The sequence below is a fragment of the Pleurodeles waltl genome, chromosome 2_1, assembly GCF_031143425.1.
Source record: "Pleurodeles waltl isolate 20211129_DDA chromosome 2_1, aPleWal1.hap1.20221129, whole genome shotgun sequence".
In the NCBI taxonomy this organism is placed as follows: Eukaryota; Metazoa; Chordata; class Amphibia; order Caudata; family Salamandridae; genus Pleurodeles; species Pleurodeles waltl.
In genome coordinates, this window is record NC_090438.1 from 679,771,854 (window position 1) to 679,790,700 (window position 18,847).

General features: G+C 45.5%; 1 protein-coding gene across 1 annotated transcript in view; it reads right to left on the reverse strand.

Annotated features, from left to right (window-relative positions):
* Nucleotides 1-18,847, reverse strand: part of VAPA (VAMP associated protein A) — a 180,930-nt gene that overhangs the window by 97,619 nt on the left and 64,464 nt on the right. The window contains exons 3-4 of the mRNA XM_069216505.1: nt 9,015-9,118; nt 4,059-4,130 (exon numbers count right to left, since the gene is read on the reverse strand). Of these exons, the coding sequence (XP_069072606.1) occupies nt 4,059-4,130; nt 9,015-9,118 (176 nt within the window). The remainder of the gene's footprint in view (nt 1-4,058; nt 4,131-9,014; nt 9,119-18,847) is intronic.

Consider the following 18,847-nt stretch of genomic DNA (forward strand, 5'->3'; position numbering starts at 1 on the left):
ACCAAGTGTGAGTTTCATCTTACCACAGTTGAGTTTTTAGGGGTTATTCTTACCCCTCAAGGTATGGTGATGGCAGAAAAGAAAGTAAAAGCTGTATCTGATTAGCCCACCCCAAAGACTGTTCGTGATGTACAACGTTTCCTGGGGTTAGCAAATTTTTACCTGAGGTTCATAAATCATTTCTCCCAGACAGTGGCTCCAATCACTAAGCTACTAAGAAAGAAAGAAAAGTTAGTATGGTCCCCAGAAGCTGATCAAGCCTTCTCGACTTTGAAGAAAGCTTTCTCCACTGCCCCAGTCTTAACTCATCCTGATGCGAATCAACCTTTCATAGTGGAGGCTGATGCTTCAGATGTAGCAATAGGAGCTGTCTTATCACAACGAAATAAAGACACTGGTCAACTTCATCCTGTAGACTATATGTCTCGGAAGTTGAACGAAGCCGAACAGAACTATGTCATTGCTGAAAAAGAGCTTCTGGCAATTCGTGACGCCTTTAAAGAATGGAGACATCATTTGTTGGGTGCCAAATACACTGTTACAGTATATACTGATCATCGTAATCTTCAATTCATGAGTTCCGCCAGACTTTTGACCCCTCGGCAATTACGCTGGATGCTTTTTTTTGCCGAATTTGATTTTGTAGTAACCTTCCGGCCTGGTAAAGATAAATCGCAAGGCTGACGCCTTGTCCCATCAAGAGTCTACCACGTTGCCTGCATTTCAAGCCTCCAGAGCTATCATTGCTCCAGACAAGGTTCTATGTATCATAAAAACTGAAGATTTCTTTGAAGAAATTTGCAACTCTTTCACTGTTGAAAAATGGCAAACATGGGCCCAAGCAGATCCCAAAAGGTCAATCAAGCAAGGTTTACCCTTTCATGATGCTCGTTTGTTCGTACCCACTACCAAACTTCGCAAGATAGTGTTTCATTGGTTGAATGTTATACCTACGGCAGGTCACCCTGGTACTCCTAAAACTCTTGAATTAATCCAACGCTATTTTTGGTGGCCTACCCTAACAAAAGATGTAAAAGCAAAGGTAAACAACTGTGAAGTTTGTGCTCGCATTAAAACAAGTCATTCAAAACCAAAAGGGTTGTTACATCCACTTTCAACCCCAAGTCGTCCATGGGAGCACATTTCTATAGACTTTATTACAGGTCTGCCAGTGGTTCAACAGCATTCAGTAATTCTGGTGGTAGTAGATAGTCTCACGAAATATGGACATTTCATTGCCTGTTACAAATTGCCCACTTCTAGTGAATTGGCAACTATTTTACTGAAAAGAGTGGTTCGTTATCATGGACTGCCAAAGGTTATCCTCTCCGATCAGGGGTCACAATTTTCCTCCAATTTCTGGAAGACATGGTGTAAAACACTCCAAGTGACATCTATGCTATCTACTAGTCACCATCCTCAAACAGATGGTCAAACGGCGAGACTAAATCAGACTTTGAAACAATACCTACGTGCCTATGCTGAAAAGGCACTTAATTCTTGGACATCTATGCTCTGGTTAGCTGAGTTAGCTTACAATAACTCATTCCACACTTCTATTGGCGTTACACGCTTTTTTGGTTTATTTGGCTATCATCCCGACACCTTGCCCATCACAATTCCTCAAGAAAGTTCTCTAGCTGTCTCAGAAACCATTCAACATTTACATCAAACTCAGAAACTGATTCCACAGCATTTAGAAAAAGCCAAACAAAAATATAAAAGGCATTATGACGATAAACATTGTGAGGGACCGCAATATCAACCAGGTGACAAAGTGTGGCTTTCCGCAAAACATAGACTTCAAGAAGAAGCACGTTTAACCCCAAATTCATAGGTCCTTACACTGTCCTTCAGCAAATCAATCCGGTGACCTATAAACTACTATTGCCCGGAACCTTACGGATTCATCCAGTGTTCCACACTGCCCTCTTGAAAAAGGCAGTCCAAAAGGTCCACCCTCATCCAGCTCCTGTTCTAGTACAAGGGTAAGAAGAATACGAAGTCAAGAAAGTGTTGGATTCTAAACTGAAAGGGCATAATCTATGGTACTTAATCTCATGGAAAGGTTATGGTCCTGAAAGTAACTCATGGGTTTCAGCATCTGATGTTCATGCTCCAGTACTTATGAGGCGCTTTCATCGTCTTAATCCAAGCAAACCAGGCCCTAGAGCGCATCTGGGAGAGGGGAGTACTGTCAACACCAGAGCAGTACGCACTCTATTGGCGACAAAAATGCAAAAACCCAGCACTCTCAAAACAACGTAATTTATGCATTGTGCTGATATGTTGTGGTTTAACCTTTTGCATTGCAGAGTTCAATCCTGAAAACTTATTTTTAATATGTTTACAAATACTGTTCCTTTGCAATGTATTGCTGTAGGTTTTCAGAGTGTTCGGGTGTGGCTCCTTTCCAGGGCCTTCCAGAGACTTTCCCTGCAACATGCCTGGGCGTGGTTCTGGGCTGGGCCAAGACTCAAAAAAGAGAGCCAGCCCAACTCCCAGTGCTCACTATTCAGAGGTCCCGGTGCAGAGCAGCAGCTTCTTCCTGAGCTCCTGTCCCGGCGGCCTATTTGGATCTTACAGTCTTCTGCCCTCATCCTTCATTGGTGATCATTGTTCCAGGCGGTAAGACGATGGTTGCACATTTCCCGACACCGTTATTTAGAATTTTCATATTCTTGGTTTAATTCGTAAATGAATAACAGATTACTTGCGCGCTGCCATTTTTTTGACATTTATATGGTGGTTTGCAAATAGGCAGGACGCGCGATTTATTCCATAAAGGTTGACTTTGTTATTCATTACGCGCTGCCATTTCTTGACATTTGCATGATGTTTTACGAGTTGGCAAGACGCGCAACTCGTTTCATGAGCATTTAACTTTGTTGTTCATTGCGCGCTATAATTTCTTGACATTTACATGGTGGCTTAAGAATCGGCAAAAGAAGCGCAACTTGTTTTATTGTACTGTGATCTTGTTATTTATTGTGAGCCGTTATTCCTTGACATTTATATTGTGTTTTATGAATCGGCAAGATGCGTGATTCGATTAATGAAGATTTGACTTTGATATTCATTGCAGGTTACCATTTCTTGGTATTTACATGGTAACACTCGAATTGGCAAGACGCACGATTCTCTTCTCGAGTTTAATTCATGTTGTTTATTGTATGCCACTATTCTAAGATATTTATTATGTAATATTCGAGTTGACAAGTTATGTGATTTGTTTCCTGAATCCATATTGTGTTATTCATGGTGCACAATCCTTTTATGGTGCTATATACACACACACACACATACATACATATATATATACATATATACACACACGCACTATATATCTGCAATAGTCGCAATTTGTGTTGAAACATTTTAAGAGTAAGGTCAACAGATTTTCAGTGGGGCAGCAGGCTTATTGCCAGTCTTGAAAAAAATGAAAAAACATGTCACTTTATGTCCAGAGAGCACCACTGCAGGACTCATGCAGGTCTACCATATTGTGGCTTTTCAAAGGACTGGCAAGGGACTCCAGGGTAAGTTCACTTACCATTAATAAAAATGTTATTAGTTTGGGTGGGGATTGGTGTCCCTTCTCAGAGGATCCCGTTAGGGTAAGCTTTTTCTGCTCCAGGGAGGGGTTTCAGGGGTGGGCGCCCACAGCATACCAAAGACAAGCAGCCAAAGAGGCAAAACAAGTCCCTTTCAGGGTTAGACTGACACAAATTATGCAGTGAATATTGTGTGTCTGATTTGTCACATCTGGTTAGATTTAACTACTGTTTGAAGTAGTCAGGACCAGAAGGCTGTCAGATATGCCTTAATATTTAAAACAGGATTATGAAGAGGGTGTATTTTTTTTTTTCTTCAAATCAATGTATACAATCTTCTAACGTTCACTCAATCACATACAAAATTCATATACTCGCAGCGATGGAGAGAGCAGAATTTACGTAAAATAAATTCAGTAAGCACTTAATTTATCAAGGTATCTTTGGATATTTTCTTAATATTTGATCAGAGAAATAAGAACTTCTCACCAATAGTTTACTTACGTGTTCAACTGGCATTTCAAATACGCATCTTAACTTGGAGTCCATAAGATCATCGTGTTTTGCATCTTTGTACTGAGGAAAAACAATGGTAGATTTTTTTTGGTTTAGAGGTAGCTCAAACAACCGCACAAAGTTTACTCATTAGAAGAAATGTATTTCTTACCAGTAACTCCAGTTCTTCAGCACCAGTATTTATTTTATTTTTTTTAATACATTCACATGCTTGAATATTCCCTTTTGTCAGGCTGAGAATGCCTAGTAACTTTCAAAGGCAATAAATACTGTAAAAATGGCCATCAGTCTCAAAAACAGTTATACCTTTTGGAAAACAAAAACAAAACAACAAAAAAAACAACAAAAACCACTGCTATCCAACTAACCGATCTCGATATCAGGGGAGAAGGGATTGTTCAAGAATTCAGCAAAAATTATATGAATGTAAACCAGTGCTATAGGGGAGAAGGAAAAGGTTACCTTGTAAGCATCTATTCGTGGTATGCGGTGGTGTAGATTCAAATGCTGTGCATACGGCGGCCATCCAGTGTTGGGTTTGACCTGACCAACTTGTTTTTGTTCAAAGAAGTCTTTTCAAGTCACAAGGTATAGTGAGACCACCCATCTCTGGTAATTCACATGGGCATCAGCTCCACTGCTGGACTGTTTTTTCCGCATGGAGGGCAAATATGTACCTGGAGCATAGAGAATATACAAGTAATGACCATACAAAGTAAAGATAAAAATATATCACTATCTGCAAATACCACAGTTAACTGGGGAGAAGGATGAGCATGTGAATTTACAGCACTGCATGCCACCAAAAGATGCTTAATGGTTTAGTAACAGTTTCCATTCGTGGCAGGTGTATCTATAGGTCTCTTCTCTTCCGGGCCACCCGATGCAGTCAGTCCCTTCGGATGTCTTGGATTCGTTGGTTCCTTCTCCTCGAGCGACTGAGTCGGTCCCCTACGCTTCCTACGACGGGACAGAGTAAGCCTGCGTCCGCCCCATAACCCCGGCGACTCGATGCGGCTAGGTCCCTGGGAAATTTCCTCTCAGGGGGTGGGGCCCTTCCGGATGACACTGTGCTCTTCAGTAAGCCAGTCCCACACAGCTTCTGGCCAGTCAAAGAAGGATTTCCCATCCACGAGAACTTTAAGGCGCGCAGGAAAAAGGAGCATGTATGACAGCTGCATTAGTATTTGCTTGACTCCCTCATAGAAGCGACGTTTAGTTTGTACTTCTCTGGTGTAATCTGAAATGAAAAGGATCTTGTGGTTGCCCCAGCAGAAATCTGGGGGCACTCCTGCCTCACTGAGGATAGCGTCATGGTCTTTAAAATTGAGAAATCTAGCAAACATTGGTCATCTTGGTCCTCTCGCTGGGGTCTGGGCGCCAGTGCCCTGTGGGCACGTTCAATGGCAAACCAAGGGGACAGTCGTTGCTCCAGGACCCAGGATCTGATCCAGTGCTCCAGAAACTCGACCACCTGGGTCTTTTCAACTCCTTCTGGGAAGCCAATGAAGCGCAAGTTATTGCGTCTTGAGCGGTTTTCGACTTCCTCAGCTCTATCGTAAAGCTCACCAGTACAGGTCAGCAGTTGGGAGACTTTGGTTTTAAGGTCTGTGATTTAGTCTCCTGCTAGGGAGACTCGGTCTTCTACTTCTTTGATGCAGCCCACCGCTGTCCGCAGGTCTTGTCGCAGTAGGCCTGCATCTTCCCTTACTTCACCAATTTTTGTTCCAACAGCTAATTGTGGTGATTGAATGGCTTGCAGGATCGTACCCAGTCCCTCCACGACAGAGGTCTCTGGTAGCGTGCCACCTGTCCATTGGGGGGCTGTCTGTGTGGAGAACTGGTCAATGCGTTGCTGGGACGTTGGTGGCTGTTAGTTTTGTCTTTCCCCATGGTAGGCTTATGGGTCCTGGGCGCTGCTTCCCCCCCACGTACAGCTATGGGATCACACACCACAGGGCTTTCACTGCAGGGGCCTGGGTGACTGTCGCTCAATGCAGGGGAAGCACTAGGTCCCAGTCACGAGGGACCACATAATCATCAGGGTTCAGCGGGAGGGAAAAAGGGGACAGTAGGTGATGGGAGGCCGCCACAGGTCTGGGAGCGGAGTGTGTCTCACATCGCACCTGTGGCCCACTCCCGCCCAACCAGCACTCCTCCTCAATCTCATCACATGGCTCTCTTTTCTGCACCACACCTCTTATAGCGCTAGTCAACTCCACCTCCGATGTTTCGGCCCTACCTCAGCCCCCACTCAGAGGTTCTTCATTTGCTTACAGCCTGCGTTAGGCTCCAGGGATCCCACGGTCATGGCAGTCTCAGTATCGTGGCTACAACTCTCACTGTCCCTGCCCGCAATAAAATTTCACTGTGCGGACATCGAGGCCTCCCAAGCTCCTCCTCGGCCTACCAGGGCCTGGCTGCACCTCTAGGCCTGGCTGCACCTCTATCCCAGGCTTGCCACGCCACTCCTCTGCTCTGCTCCTGCGGGCCTCGGGACAGGCCAGTCATTCGTCCTGTCAGGGGGTCCCGGCCCACGCGCACAGGCGTCAGGCTCACCTGAGCTCCAACTTGGGCGTGAGGCCTTCTTGCGCCCTCACGGCACTATCGTTTGCCTTTCATTCTAGTCCATTCAGCTCGGGCCCTGGGGCAGGCCGCAGTGACACCTCGACGCTCCCGCCTCACCGCTCGCCTTCCTGTCCACTCTACAGCACACCCAGATTGTCCACCTCACCTTGCCCGTCTTGTGGCCGGAATCCGCTCCTCGGCTGCCGGGCCAGACGGCCAAATCGGAGCACCGTGGCTCCAGCACACACCACCACCCAGAGGGCACACGCTGGCAGCCACCAGGCAAGCAGCCTCAGTTGGGCCCGGACCCTCAGTTGGCCCTTCACTGTCCCCCTGTAGATCGTTCATGCCCTGGGACGCATCTCTGGACCTTCAGACGGGTGTGCTGTTGTGTTAGGGACAGATGGGATGCTGTAAGAACGGGGCCTGTAGCAATGAATGACGGAGGGGTCCAAAGCACTCAGAGTGCAAAGGACATCTTGACACCAGAAGCCACGCCTATCAAATGTCTTCCTTTTAAAGTTAAATGAGCATCTTGTACGGAGTCATAGCCTTCTCCAGGATCCTTAAGGAGAGGATCGAGGTTCCAAAATCTATATGATGCATGAAGGGGTAAAGAAGTTAACTTCAGCGATGTCGGTTCCTCGCGGAGGATTTTGCTTTAAGGGCATCAGCAGAAAAAGCATGAAGGAATGCTTGGGCTCAGTCAATCAAAAAAATACCAAGGAAGCCAACTTTGGGAAACTGGACGTGAATTGCTGCAGAGATGTAGATGTGAGGACAACCCCAATAACCAAAAGGGTCTGAGAACGTAGTCGTTGAGAACCAACTGACAGTCTACTAAAATGCATCTGCTTACACTGTCTGATGGGGGTTTTAACACCTGGCAGATGCACTTCATTGATACTAATGCCACAAGCAAGACGCCAATGCCATATTCTCCAAGTTTCCTTGGAAAGAGTCATCACCCTCGACATCAGCTGTTGAGATAGTACATTGTCAAACTGTCAGTGTATGAGGCCTCTACTAACATTCAATGCCGAGACAAATTATTTCAAGTGCAATGCTTTGATTTTGAGAAAAGTATGTAGTAGGACTTCTCCCGTTGAGACCATGTACTTTGAAACTATGGAAAATGCACACCAAACCTAAGCATAGGACTATGTAAAATGTCAGCTGTGGGGGATATTCTAGAAAGTGGCTAGTGCAAACCCCTGTAGACATTCTGCATAGAATATAACCTACACAGGTCCCAATTTCTTAAATATGAGCAATTGAGATATTCATGGCTAGCAGAAAAGCTGACTGACACGGATATACCAAAATATGAGTCCTTAGAATGGAGGCCATAACAAGAAGAGCTCACCAAGGCTGCTGTTATCTCTTATATACAAGACACTGAACAATAACATGCTAGACAATCTAGTACAAATAAGGGAGTGCGATGTAGGAGACTGAGGTCATTGACTGGATCATCCCAGAGAGGTGGCCATTAGGTCCAGACTGCACCTAATTGAATATAAAATACTACAGAGCATACTATGTCAGATGTAGCCTCCACACAAACGGTACAGCGGCAGCCCAGATGTGCTTTAGATGCCAGGGGTGACTTAATGCACACACTATGGGGGTGTCCTCAAATTTAGGCACACTGTAACAAAATCACTGAAGAGCTTAGTGCTATCCCGGAGGTCACACTTTCGACAGACCCCATATACTACTAGATATCCCAAAGGATGTTGATGCCCCAAGTCCCCAACTCAAACTTTAGTGCACTGGGCCTGGTTGTAGCTAAATGGGATGTAGATTGGCAGTGGCTGAAGTCACCACTATTCAGGAATGGAGGTGAGGGATGGACATCTATATGGCGGCAAATAAGGTCACAGTAGAGACTGCCGTAACGATTGGAGAACCTGATGCATCTCTTGGACTGGGTGGGTAACATCCACAAATGTATTACATTTCAGACCCAGACAAGGTGCTGTTTAAATATATCTCATAGTGCTCCATTATATCTGTACTGCCTTTTCATATGTAGTAACAGCTGCATGGATTGCTGTGTTTTGTACTACTGTCTCTACACAATAGTTGCTGCTTAATGGACTGTGGTTATTACAGTAAAATGCAAAATAAAACGACATTTAAAAAAAGATTCTGTAGAAAGCAGCTATATACACTTGTTTTTTTAAGAAGCTCAAATGCTGACTTCAGCACATTTTCATCTGATTTATAGCTTCCTGCTGTGTAATACTAAATATAATTGACAAAATTATGTTAGATAACTTGGAGCCAAATGTGTTTTTGCAGTATAGGACTTCACTTCACCCTGCACCAATGTTAATTAAGGTCATTTTATATTTTTTTACTATTACTTACCACAGCTTCCAAATCTGTAATATGTGGTGGAGCAAATACTGTCTGTACCATAAACTTGTGTTTACTCTTCTCATTGGGGTCGTATTCAAATGGCTGTAACATTACTAAAGAAAGAAAGACAAAATTACTTTTGCACTACCAGTGGAGTTTGAACACTAAACCAATTAACAGACTAGAAATTTTTTTCCCTATGGGTGGTTGGTTGTCGTTACCAACCAGGGGTACCATATGGCATGCATGCAATAATGGGAATTAGTTTCCTAGTGAAGTGAATTACTGCTACACTAGTTGCAGCTGAAGTAGATCATAACTATTCCTTACTCCATTTCACAACAGTGGTACTTTGAGTCCAAAAATCTGCTTCATTATGAATATCAGGAGATATTACCACTATATGACAGCTAATGATTCGTGGTAGGGTTCAGTGATGAGGTCAAACAAAATATTCATCTCCTAGATCCCTTAAATAAAAAGAAAAATGTGCACTGAACACTTTCTTTCAACACAACCATCAAACAGGATACACAACATTCAATTGCCATCAAAGCTCAATCTAGGATTAGGAGAAGAACTAGCTGAAAATAGTACGTATTCTGAAGAATAGCCAAGGTGGACTGTGTGCGTGTGTGGGGGGGGGGGGTTCAGGTGGAAGTACTATGTATATTTAGTAGACATAAGAAATGAATAAGAACAACCTTAGGTAGTTTACCATACAGCAGGTTGTCACAAGTTCAGTCAACATTCCCTCGTTGGCAGGAGACATCCTCAACAAACAAACTCAATATCGCTTAAGAAACCTACGGCTGAATCTAGCATCCAAACAACATAACAGTCTCTGGCTGTCACTCAATGACGACTGCTGGCGTTATTGTCATGCCCAGTGTTATTACCCCTGCCTGCTTCCCTAAGTGGACTGGAAAGACTTGCCATGAAACGTGCCTCTTCTAGTGTACTGTTTTGCCTTAACTACCTACCCTGATCCTGCACTGCAGCTATGCAACCTCTATTACACTGGGCACAACTTTGCAAAGGCCGCCGAACCTCCACCTCCATTGGCTGCTCGTGCTGATGAGCTGTTGAATATTCCTGTGGCGTATGCACGCAGGCCCTTCGGTCTGCAGCGTTACCAAAAGCGTCAAAGCCCACCAGAAATGCTCCACAACTACCACACATGCATCAATATATTGCACTCTCAACGCAAGTAATCTATGGCTCTTCGCCATCCCTACTGCGCACCTCAGTTATTGATAAATGTGCTCCGGCCCTCTGACACTTCATTCTGGCACATTACAGGCAACTGGACCCAATCTCACCACTACCTCCAGATGGGGGCTGCTTGTGCTGCGACGCCTGGTGGAATAATAGGCTTTGGCAAGAGGGCTCCTCTAACTACAGTCATCTGGTGCTTTCTGTCTAGAACCTACTCCCACAGTCACCTATGTTCTTGTACTATGGGCACATCTTCGTGTCCACCTGTTACATGAGAGGCAAACGCACAGCCCAAACATGTAAGACCAATCAGATTCCTCGAAGTCCGAAGGAGACAAACTGTACACGGTCCTGGAAGCATGGGAGAGAATAGGAACCTCTCGGGCATGCCTGAGTATCCCTAGAAAACAAGACTAAAAGCATGTCAGTGGACCTTACGTTACTGCATGCAGATCATGGCAAATAAGCTGACAGAGTCCAATCTACAGAACAAGCCCTTGCTGAACTCGCAGCAAAATCCAGTGCAATGGAAGGAAAATCTTACTTACTGAGTAAGCATCTGTTTGTGGCATGGGGTGTTGTAGATTCACTTACTCTGCATTCTCCTGCCATCTAGTGTTGGGTCAGGAGTGCTGCACACTTTTCTTCGAAGAAGCGTTTCGAGACACAGGATCGAGTGACTCCTCCTCTCTTTGACATCAGCACCAACTCCTTTGTTAGATTGTTATCCCGCAGGCGGGTGAGAAAAGGATTGTCGGAGAAGTATGGAGAAAGATGTCCATGCAAATGTAACTATACATGCACAGATATAATGTAACAGGACCTGCCACAGACGTCCGGGGAGGAGGGAGGGTGCAAGTATTTCTACAGCACTACATGCCACAAACAAATGCTTAATGGTTAAATAAAAATGTTCTTTCAGTGGCATGTGTGGCTGTAGATACACATGCACTGCATAGACTGTAAAGCAGTCCCTCCATAAAAGCAGTGGCTAGACTGTGGGAGTTGCAGTTGACTGGATAAGTGTTCGTAGCACAGTTTGACATACGCTGGCTTGCTGATGTGCTAGTACATCCACATAGTAATGTTTTGTGAATGCATGCAGTGTAGACCATGTAGCGGTCTTATAAATGTCAACTATCAGCAAATTTCCAAGGAAAGCCATAGTGGCACCTTTTTTCCTAGTAGAATGCGCTCTAGGAGCAACAGTTAACAGTCTCTTTGCTTTAGCATAACAAGTGTGCACTTAACTATTCATCTAGCTATGCCGTTTTTAGATATTAGACTGCCTTCATTGGGTAGTTAAAAGGCTACAAGGAGCTGTTTAGTTTTTCTAAACACTTTGGTTCGGTCAATATAAAACATGAGTGATCTTTTACATCTAGAGTGTGGAGAGCTCTTTCTGCAACAGTCAGGATGTATAAATAAGATTCATAGCTCAATGGATTGGTTTATATGGAATTGTTATACCTCTGTACGAAGGAACTTTGGGTTTGCATGAAGGACCACCTTGTCTCTATGTATTTTGAAGACTTTTCTTGCAAGGTTAGAGCCTAGAGCTCACTGACACGCTTAAGTGATGTGACGGCAACTAAGAAAGCTAGCTTCCAAGAAAGGTATGGACGAGAACATAAATGAAGTGGCTCAAAATCAGTGTACTTGTAAAGTGCAGCTAATCACCTGTTAGAGTCTAAAGGCACTAGGGGAGGGGGAGCCAGGTCTTGAGCTCCTTCTTGAATTGAAGCAGTGAGAGCGATTGCCCGAGATGTAGCGGTAGAGCGTTCCAGGTCTGTGCAGCAAGGTAGGAGAAGGATCTTCGGGATGGTAGCAAGAGCCAGTTAGGCAGGGCGGAGATGTCTGGTGGGTGTGCAGGACAGGTGGTGGTTGAGTTATGCAGATCCGATGTGGAGGGCCTTGTAGGCATGCAAGAGGAGCTTAAAAAGGTGATTTTTTTCATTGATCAGGAGCCAGTGAAGGTCTCTCAAGTGACCAATGATGTGGCTACGGCAGAGGATCTTCAGGATGAGGCTGTCCGAAGCGTTCTGGATTCTCTGCAATTTCTTTTTGAGTTTTTGTGTGGTGCCACCACAGAGTGCACTGCCGTAGTGCACTTTGTGGCAGCACCACACAAGCAGCTGGGTAACCATTCTCCTGGACTCTGTGAGGATCCATTTGAAAATCGTTTGAGGCAGGGTCGAGCTTGTGGATGCACGAGGTTGAGCCGGCATTGATTTGGCAGTTTGAGAGTGAGGAGTCAACGATGATACAGAAGTTACCTGCATGGTCGCCTGCAAACAGGGTGCCGGGGGGGGAGGGGGGGTGGATTTCTGAGCATTGAGGGCCACCAGGAGTTGTCACAGGCAGAGGTGGTGGAGCCCAGGATAAGGACTTCGGTCGGAGCTGAGTATGGGGCAGCTGTCCTTCATCCAGGCAGCAACTGCAACATTGTGAAAGTTGTTCTTTGTGGCTGTAGAGTAGTCTGTGAGGGAGAGGATCAGCTGGGTGTCAAAGTAGGAGACAATGTTGAGTCTGAGGTTTCTGATGACATTTGCAAGTGGGACCATGTAGATGTTGAAGAGGATGGTGCTCAGAGAAGAGCCCCCAAGGAACTCCAGTAGCTGATTTTTATAGGTTTTGAGGCAAACGGTGGGAGCCTGATTCTCTGGGTTCGGCCGGTGAGGAAAGAGAGAATCCACTCTGTTTTGCCGCAGATGCCGGCGTCAGAGTTTAGTGCAGAGGGTGTGGTGGGAACGGTGTCAAAGGCAGCAGAGAGGTCCAGAAGGAGGAGGGCTGTGGTTTTGCCTCAGTCGAGGAGAGTGCGGATGTCATTTGTTGCAGCAAGGAGTGCAGTCTTGGTGCTGTGGTTGTTTCTGAAGACTGATTAGGAGGGGTCCAGGGTGTGGTTAGTTTAGATGAATTCAGTGAGCTTGGAATTGATGGCCTTCTTGATGACTTTGGCTGGGAAGGGGAGCAGCGAGATGGGTCTAATCTTTTAGGTCCATCAGGTTGGCAGAGAGTTTTGTCAGAAGGGGGTTGATTTCTGTGTGTTTCCAATCTTCCGGGAAAGTGGCGGACTTAACAGAGCAGTTGATGGCGCGGCAGAGTTTACAGGCGATAGTGGCTCGGTTGATGATGTGGTGGGGCAACGGTTCAAGGGGGTTCCGGAGTGGATGGTTTTCATCATCTTTAGGGTATTGTCAGTGCTGAGTGGACCAGTTGACCAGGGTCAGATAAAAACTGGAGCCTTTGGGTGCAGTGGTTGTGGGTGGGGCGTGTAGGTCTTGGGTTGTGAAGCTGTCGTAAATGTCCAAGATCTTGCAGTGGAAGAAGGTGCAAGGTTGTCACAGAGGTCTTGGGAGGAGGGATATCTGTTGTATCTGTGCTTGGTTTGGTGAAATATTTGATCGCAGTGAAGAGTTCTTTGCTGCTGTGTGCGTTAGCGCATTCCAATAGGGCTGTTTTTCTTTGTGCTCTGATGAGGTGGTGGTATGTAGAGACGGTGGTTTTTAAGGTTGCGTGGTCAGCCTGGGTCTTGCTCCTCCATCTTCTCTTGATCAGTCTGTAGGTGCACTTGGATTCTTGGAGGGCAGGGGAGAACCAGCTGGTTTTCTTGGAAGGCTGTTTGTCAGAGGGTTTCTTGAGGGAAGCCAGTGTGTTGGCGCAGTCGAGATCCATTGGTGGAGGTTGCATGCTGATGTGTTGGCTCCAGTGGAGGCTGGCGGTGGTGTATGGAAGAGGGTGGTGGCAAGATGGTCTTAGGAGACCTTGTTCAACTTCTGCACAGGTAGCGGTGGTGTTCAGTGGGTTTGGTGAAGGAGAAGTGGACACAGTGGTGGTTGGTCCAATTTAGTTCAGAGGTGTGGCTGAGTGGGATGGAGATGTGACCAGTTGTTGGAGTCCAATGGTGGCAAGGTTCTTCAGTAGGGATGATGTGTTGTGGTCGTTGAGGTTGTCCAGGTGGAAATTCAGCCCATGAGCCCTTGAGGTTCCATAATTGTACAGGAGGCACAGGAGGCACTCTCGGTGGAATGACCCTTTTGCGGCCTTCCATGAAAGCCATAATGACTGGTATTCTGAACAAAGAACTATGTAGTCTGTTTTGTAGATATGTTGCTGTGAAATGTAAAAGAATGGAAGTGTAAGGTAGATTTGATTTTGTAAATGGAGCAGATAAATGATGTCATGAACAGTAGCTCAGATGTGATCAATACGTTTGGGTTGGCAGTAGCAAACAAAACGTTTCTATTTTGCAGCATGACATGCTATAGTTGTGGGTCTACAAGCTTCCCAGAGAATATCCATACTTTCGGCAGGCAATCCTAATTAACCAGACTAACTTCAGGAGTCATATCGCAAGGTTGAGTGACCTCGGGTCTAGATGTCTGACCTGTCCATGATTTTAAGTGCGAAGATCCTGCCTGCTGGGAAGCTTCTTGTGGGGAACGACTTAGGTCCAGAAGTGTGGTGAACCATGGGTGACGCGCCCAAGCAGGTGCTACAACGATCATGGTGAGAGATGTTTGACTGATTTTCAGAAATGGAATGAGAGGGAGGTGGGAAAGCAAATATCCCCGATCAGTTCATCCTTTGAGCGTTGCCCTATGATAGAGGGTGTGGATACCTGGAGGCAAAGCATGGGCATTTTGCGTTTTCTGCTGTGGCGAAACGGTCTATCTGATGAGTTACCCACTTTACGAAGTATGTTTGAAGGACTTGTGAGTGGAGTTCCCATACGTGGATGTGCTGCTCCATCCTGCTGAGCAGATCTGCAAAGTCGTTGTCCGTCCCTAGGAGATACTCTGTCACTAGGTGAATGTGGAGAGCCCCCCCATCCCCACCTCCCCATTTCTGTTGATAATACTTGGCTGTCATGTTGTCCGTGCGGACTAAAACAACCTTTTGAGATAGGTAATGAAGAAATGCTTTCAGGGCTAGACCAATGCCTGAAGCTCAAAGTAAATGATATATAGGGTCAATGAAGGAAGCTGGCTCTGTACATACTATGAAATTAGTCAATCTTCCTCAAACAAGGTGGTTCAATGCTGATCATTGCACATTTGGCAACAGTGAAGTCCGAAAACATATGTATAAAGGTGCCAACCTGGTGCAGAAACCCAACCACCACGGGTTTCAAGAAATGCACAACCAAATAGGCGGTAAGCAGACCGGCTATGTAGTGTGCTGTATATAACAATATGCAAAATTCAGAAAGAGCAACCAGGGCACTCCACGGTAAGTATCAGTTATTTAATCCTTAGTGTTACAAGAAACAAACAGATATGGTAAGGTAAGTACAAGTCCATGTAAACAGTTGAATATACGTGAGATCGGTGACAGCCAACACGTGTTTCGTCCTCGCGGACTTCTTCTACAGCATTAGCTTAGTACTTATAGATCCATCTTTTTTAATATAAATGTGCTTTATTGTTTTCTCTGGACTCCCCTCACAGATATGGCTGTGCTGAATTACTGCACACAGAAGTCCTAAGCTATCTGAATACATATATTTCTGAAGGTATTATTAGATCTGCACGTTTTCATTTCCTCCCCCTTCTTTCTTTCTTTACAAATGTATAATACAAACACATGTGCAGGCACACTTTACACTTTTGCTGGATGCACACAAGTACCCATATTTTTCTTGATTTACTTTCTCGCGGTGGCTGGACACTCTCCCACTTGCTACTATTAACGAATCCCTCTCTCTCACTTTCTTCACGCATACGGGTGCACATCCTTTACAAGGTTTCTGTTTTGGTTTACATCTTGGAACCTAATGGGTATCTCTTTCTGGCAATCGTTGCAAATTGGTTAAAAAACCTTTTTTTTTTTTTTAAATAAATTTAAACTTAAAATGATGTGCTAATGCACACCTTGGATATATATCTACCGGCGGGTAGTGTAGAAATGTCTTTGTAAAGTAGTTCCAATCTGTCTTTGTTCACAGCCTTGAAGAAGTCCGCGAGGACGAAACACGTGTTGGCTGTCACCGATCTCACGTATATTCAACTGTTTACATGGACTTGTACTTACCTTACCATATCTGTTTGTTTCTTGTAACACTAAGGATTAAATAACTGATACTTACCGTGGAGTGCCCTGGTTGCTCTTTCTGAATTTTGCATATTGTTATATACAGCACTCTGTACATACTATATCAAAATTAGATAGAGTATACACAGTCTAGGGGTCCCCTATAACAGAGGCTAAAGTAGATAATACTAATGCTCTGTTGTGGTAGTATGGTGGAGCAGTTAGGCTTATCAGAGGGTAGTGCAAAGCATTTGTTGTGTATACACACACACAAAAACAGAAGAAGCACACACTCAATGACTTAACTCCAGACCAATGTTTTTTATATACCAAAAATATATTTTCTTAATTTACTTTTAGAATCACAAGATTTAAGTTGCAGCTAAGTACTTCAATAGTTTCGTATTTCACATTTATCAATAGCACTTTAAAGATTATAAGTTATAGTTATTGAAATATTGGCAATTATCTGTTATAAAAGTTGACAGTGCAATTTTCAGAAACTGTTCCTTGGGTGGGAGTGGGAGGGAGGGTGGAAGTTAGATCGATTCGCAGGTAAGTACAACACTTATAGTTACAGTCTCCGGGGGTTAGGCAGTCCAAATGTTGGGGGGTCAAGATAACCCCAAACACTCACCACCAGCAACACAGGGCCGGCCGGGTGCAGAGGTCAGAGTTGAGGCAAAATTAACATGGGCTCCTATGGAGACTGGGGGCACTTGGACTCAGACCTGCAGGCAGGTAAGTACACACGTCTTTGGCGTGCAGACCTGGGGGGGTGGGGGGGGCCACAAGTAGGCACCAAACATACACCCTCATCGGCCCTAGGGCAGCCAGGTGCAGTGTGCAAACAAGGCATCGGGTTTCCAATTATTCTTTATGAGGGGACCTGGGGGTCACAGAGGATGCAGACGAGGTCCAAGATGTTGTCTTGGGCAAACCAAAGGCTGGACAGTTAGGAGGACTGCCTGCTTAACATAGCTGCACCAGAGGTCGGGTTCTCCAAGGTCTGGAGGCTGCGGGTGCAGTGGGTCTTTATGCATCTTGATATCTTCATCCAGAGCGATCATGGTCAGGGGGGGTCCTCTGGATTCCCTGTGCAGGCGTCATGTGGAGAGGTCAACCCAGGGTGGACACCTGCTCAGAATAGCCTGGGGATCCTCTCTAGCTGGTTGGGCCACCTGGACACGGCCATGGGCATCAGGTGAAGAGTGATCAGAACTCATGTATTCAGAGAGAGGCTGGAGTCCTTAGTTATTTCTTCTTGGACAGTGCCACTGTCCACGGTAGTTCTTGGTCCTTTTGGATGCAGGGCAGACCTCTGGAGCTTGGCAGAGGTCACTGGTACCACTGGATGAGTCGCTGTTCTGGTGCAGGCATCACCACTATCTGGAGTACCCTGGGCCACTGTAATCAGAGGCTTGAGCATTTGAGGCTCACCTCCCGGTGTTAAAGTTCCTGCAGGGGGAGGTGTGGAGCACCTCGACCCAGGACAGGGTTTGTTTGTGACCACTGAGAGCACGAATGCTCTCACCCCATGTGGTCAGAACCTCGACTGAAACGGGCAGGCTGGCACAGACCTGTCAGTCCTACACTAGCAAGTTGGCTAACATACATGGGACATCTCTAAGATACCCTCTGGGTGAATTTTTCAATAAACTCCCACACTGGCATCAGTGGGGGTTTATTGTGCTAAGAAGTTTGATACTAAACTTCCCAGTATTTAGTGAAGCCATTATGAACTGTGGAGTTCGTAATGGAAAACAATCGCTGATCATAAGGCTAATAAGGCTACGCTGCACTTACAATGTCTAAGAATGGACTTAAACATTGTAGGGGCATATTGCTCATGCAGCTATGCCCCCACCTGTGGTATAGTGCACCCTGCCACAGGCAGTGGTTTCTGGGTATGGCAACCTGAGAGGGGTGCCATGTTGACCATCTTTCTCCCCATCAGCACACACATGCTGCAAAGGCAGTGTATATGTGCTTGGTGAGGGGTTCCCAAGGGTGGCTTAATACATGCTGCAGCCCTTGGGGGACCTTCCCCTGACCACAGGGCCCTTGGTACCAAGGGTACCTTTTACAAGGGACTTAACTGATTGCCATGAGTGTGCCAATTGTGAAAACAAAGGTACAGATTTTGGGAAAGAACAATGGTGCTGGGGCCTGGTTAGCAGGATCCCAGCAAAATTTCAATCAAAGTTGGCATCAACATTAGGCAACAAGTGGGGGGATAACCATGTCAACATAGGCACTTTCCTACAGTCAAGGGATGGTCCGAGGCTGGAACTAAGACGGCTGGTTATTAACTAGCCCGGCTGGGGTTCCGGCAGACCTAAAAGCACCACCACATGCTCAAAATGACAGCTGCAATGCCCAAACCTGTGTATCAGAAGATGGGAGCTTCCAATATGGCCATCAGAGGTGCTCTGATGTGAAGTGTGGAAAAAGAAGACTAGATTCAGCAGTCAACAGTGACCATTTTGAGGATATTTGATCAACAGTACGAGTGAGCAATGTGGGAACATGTAAGGAAAGAGCAGAGGAAGCCCAGTAAAGAAAACACCATTGAACCCACTGCAAGTAGG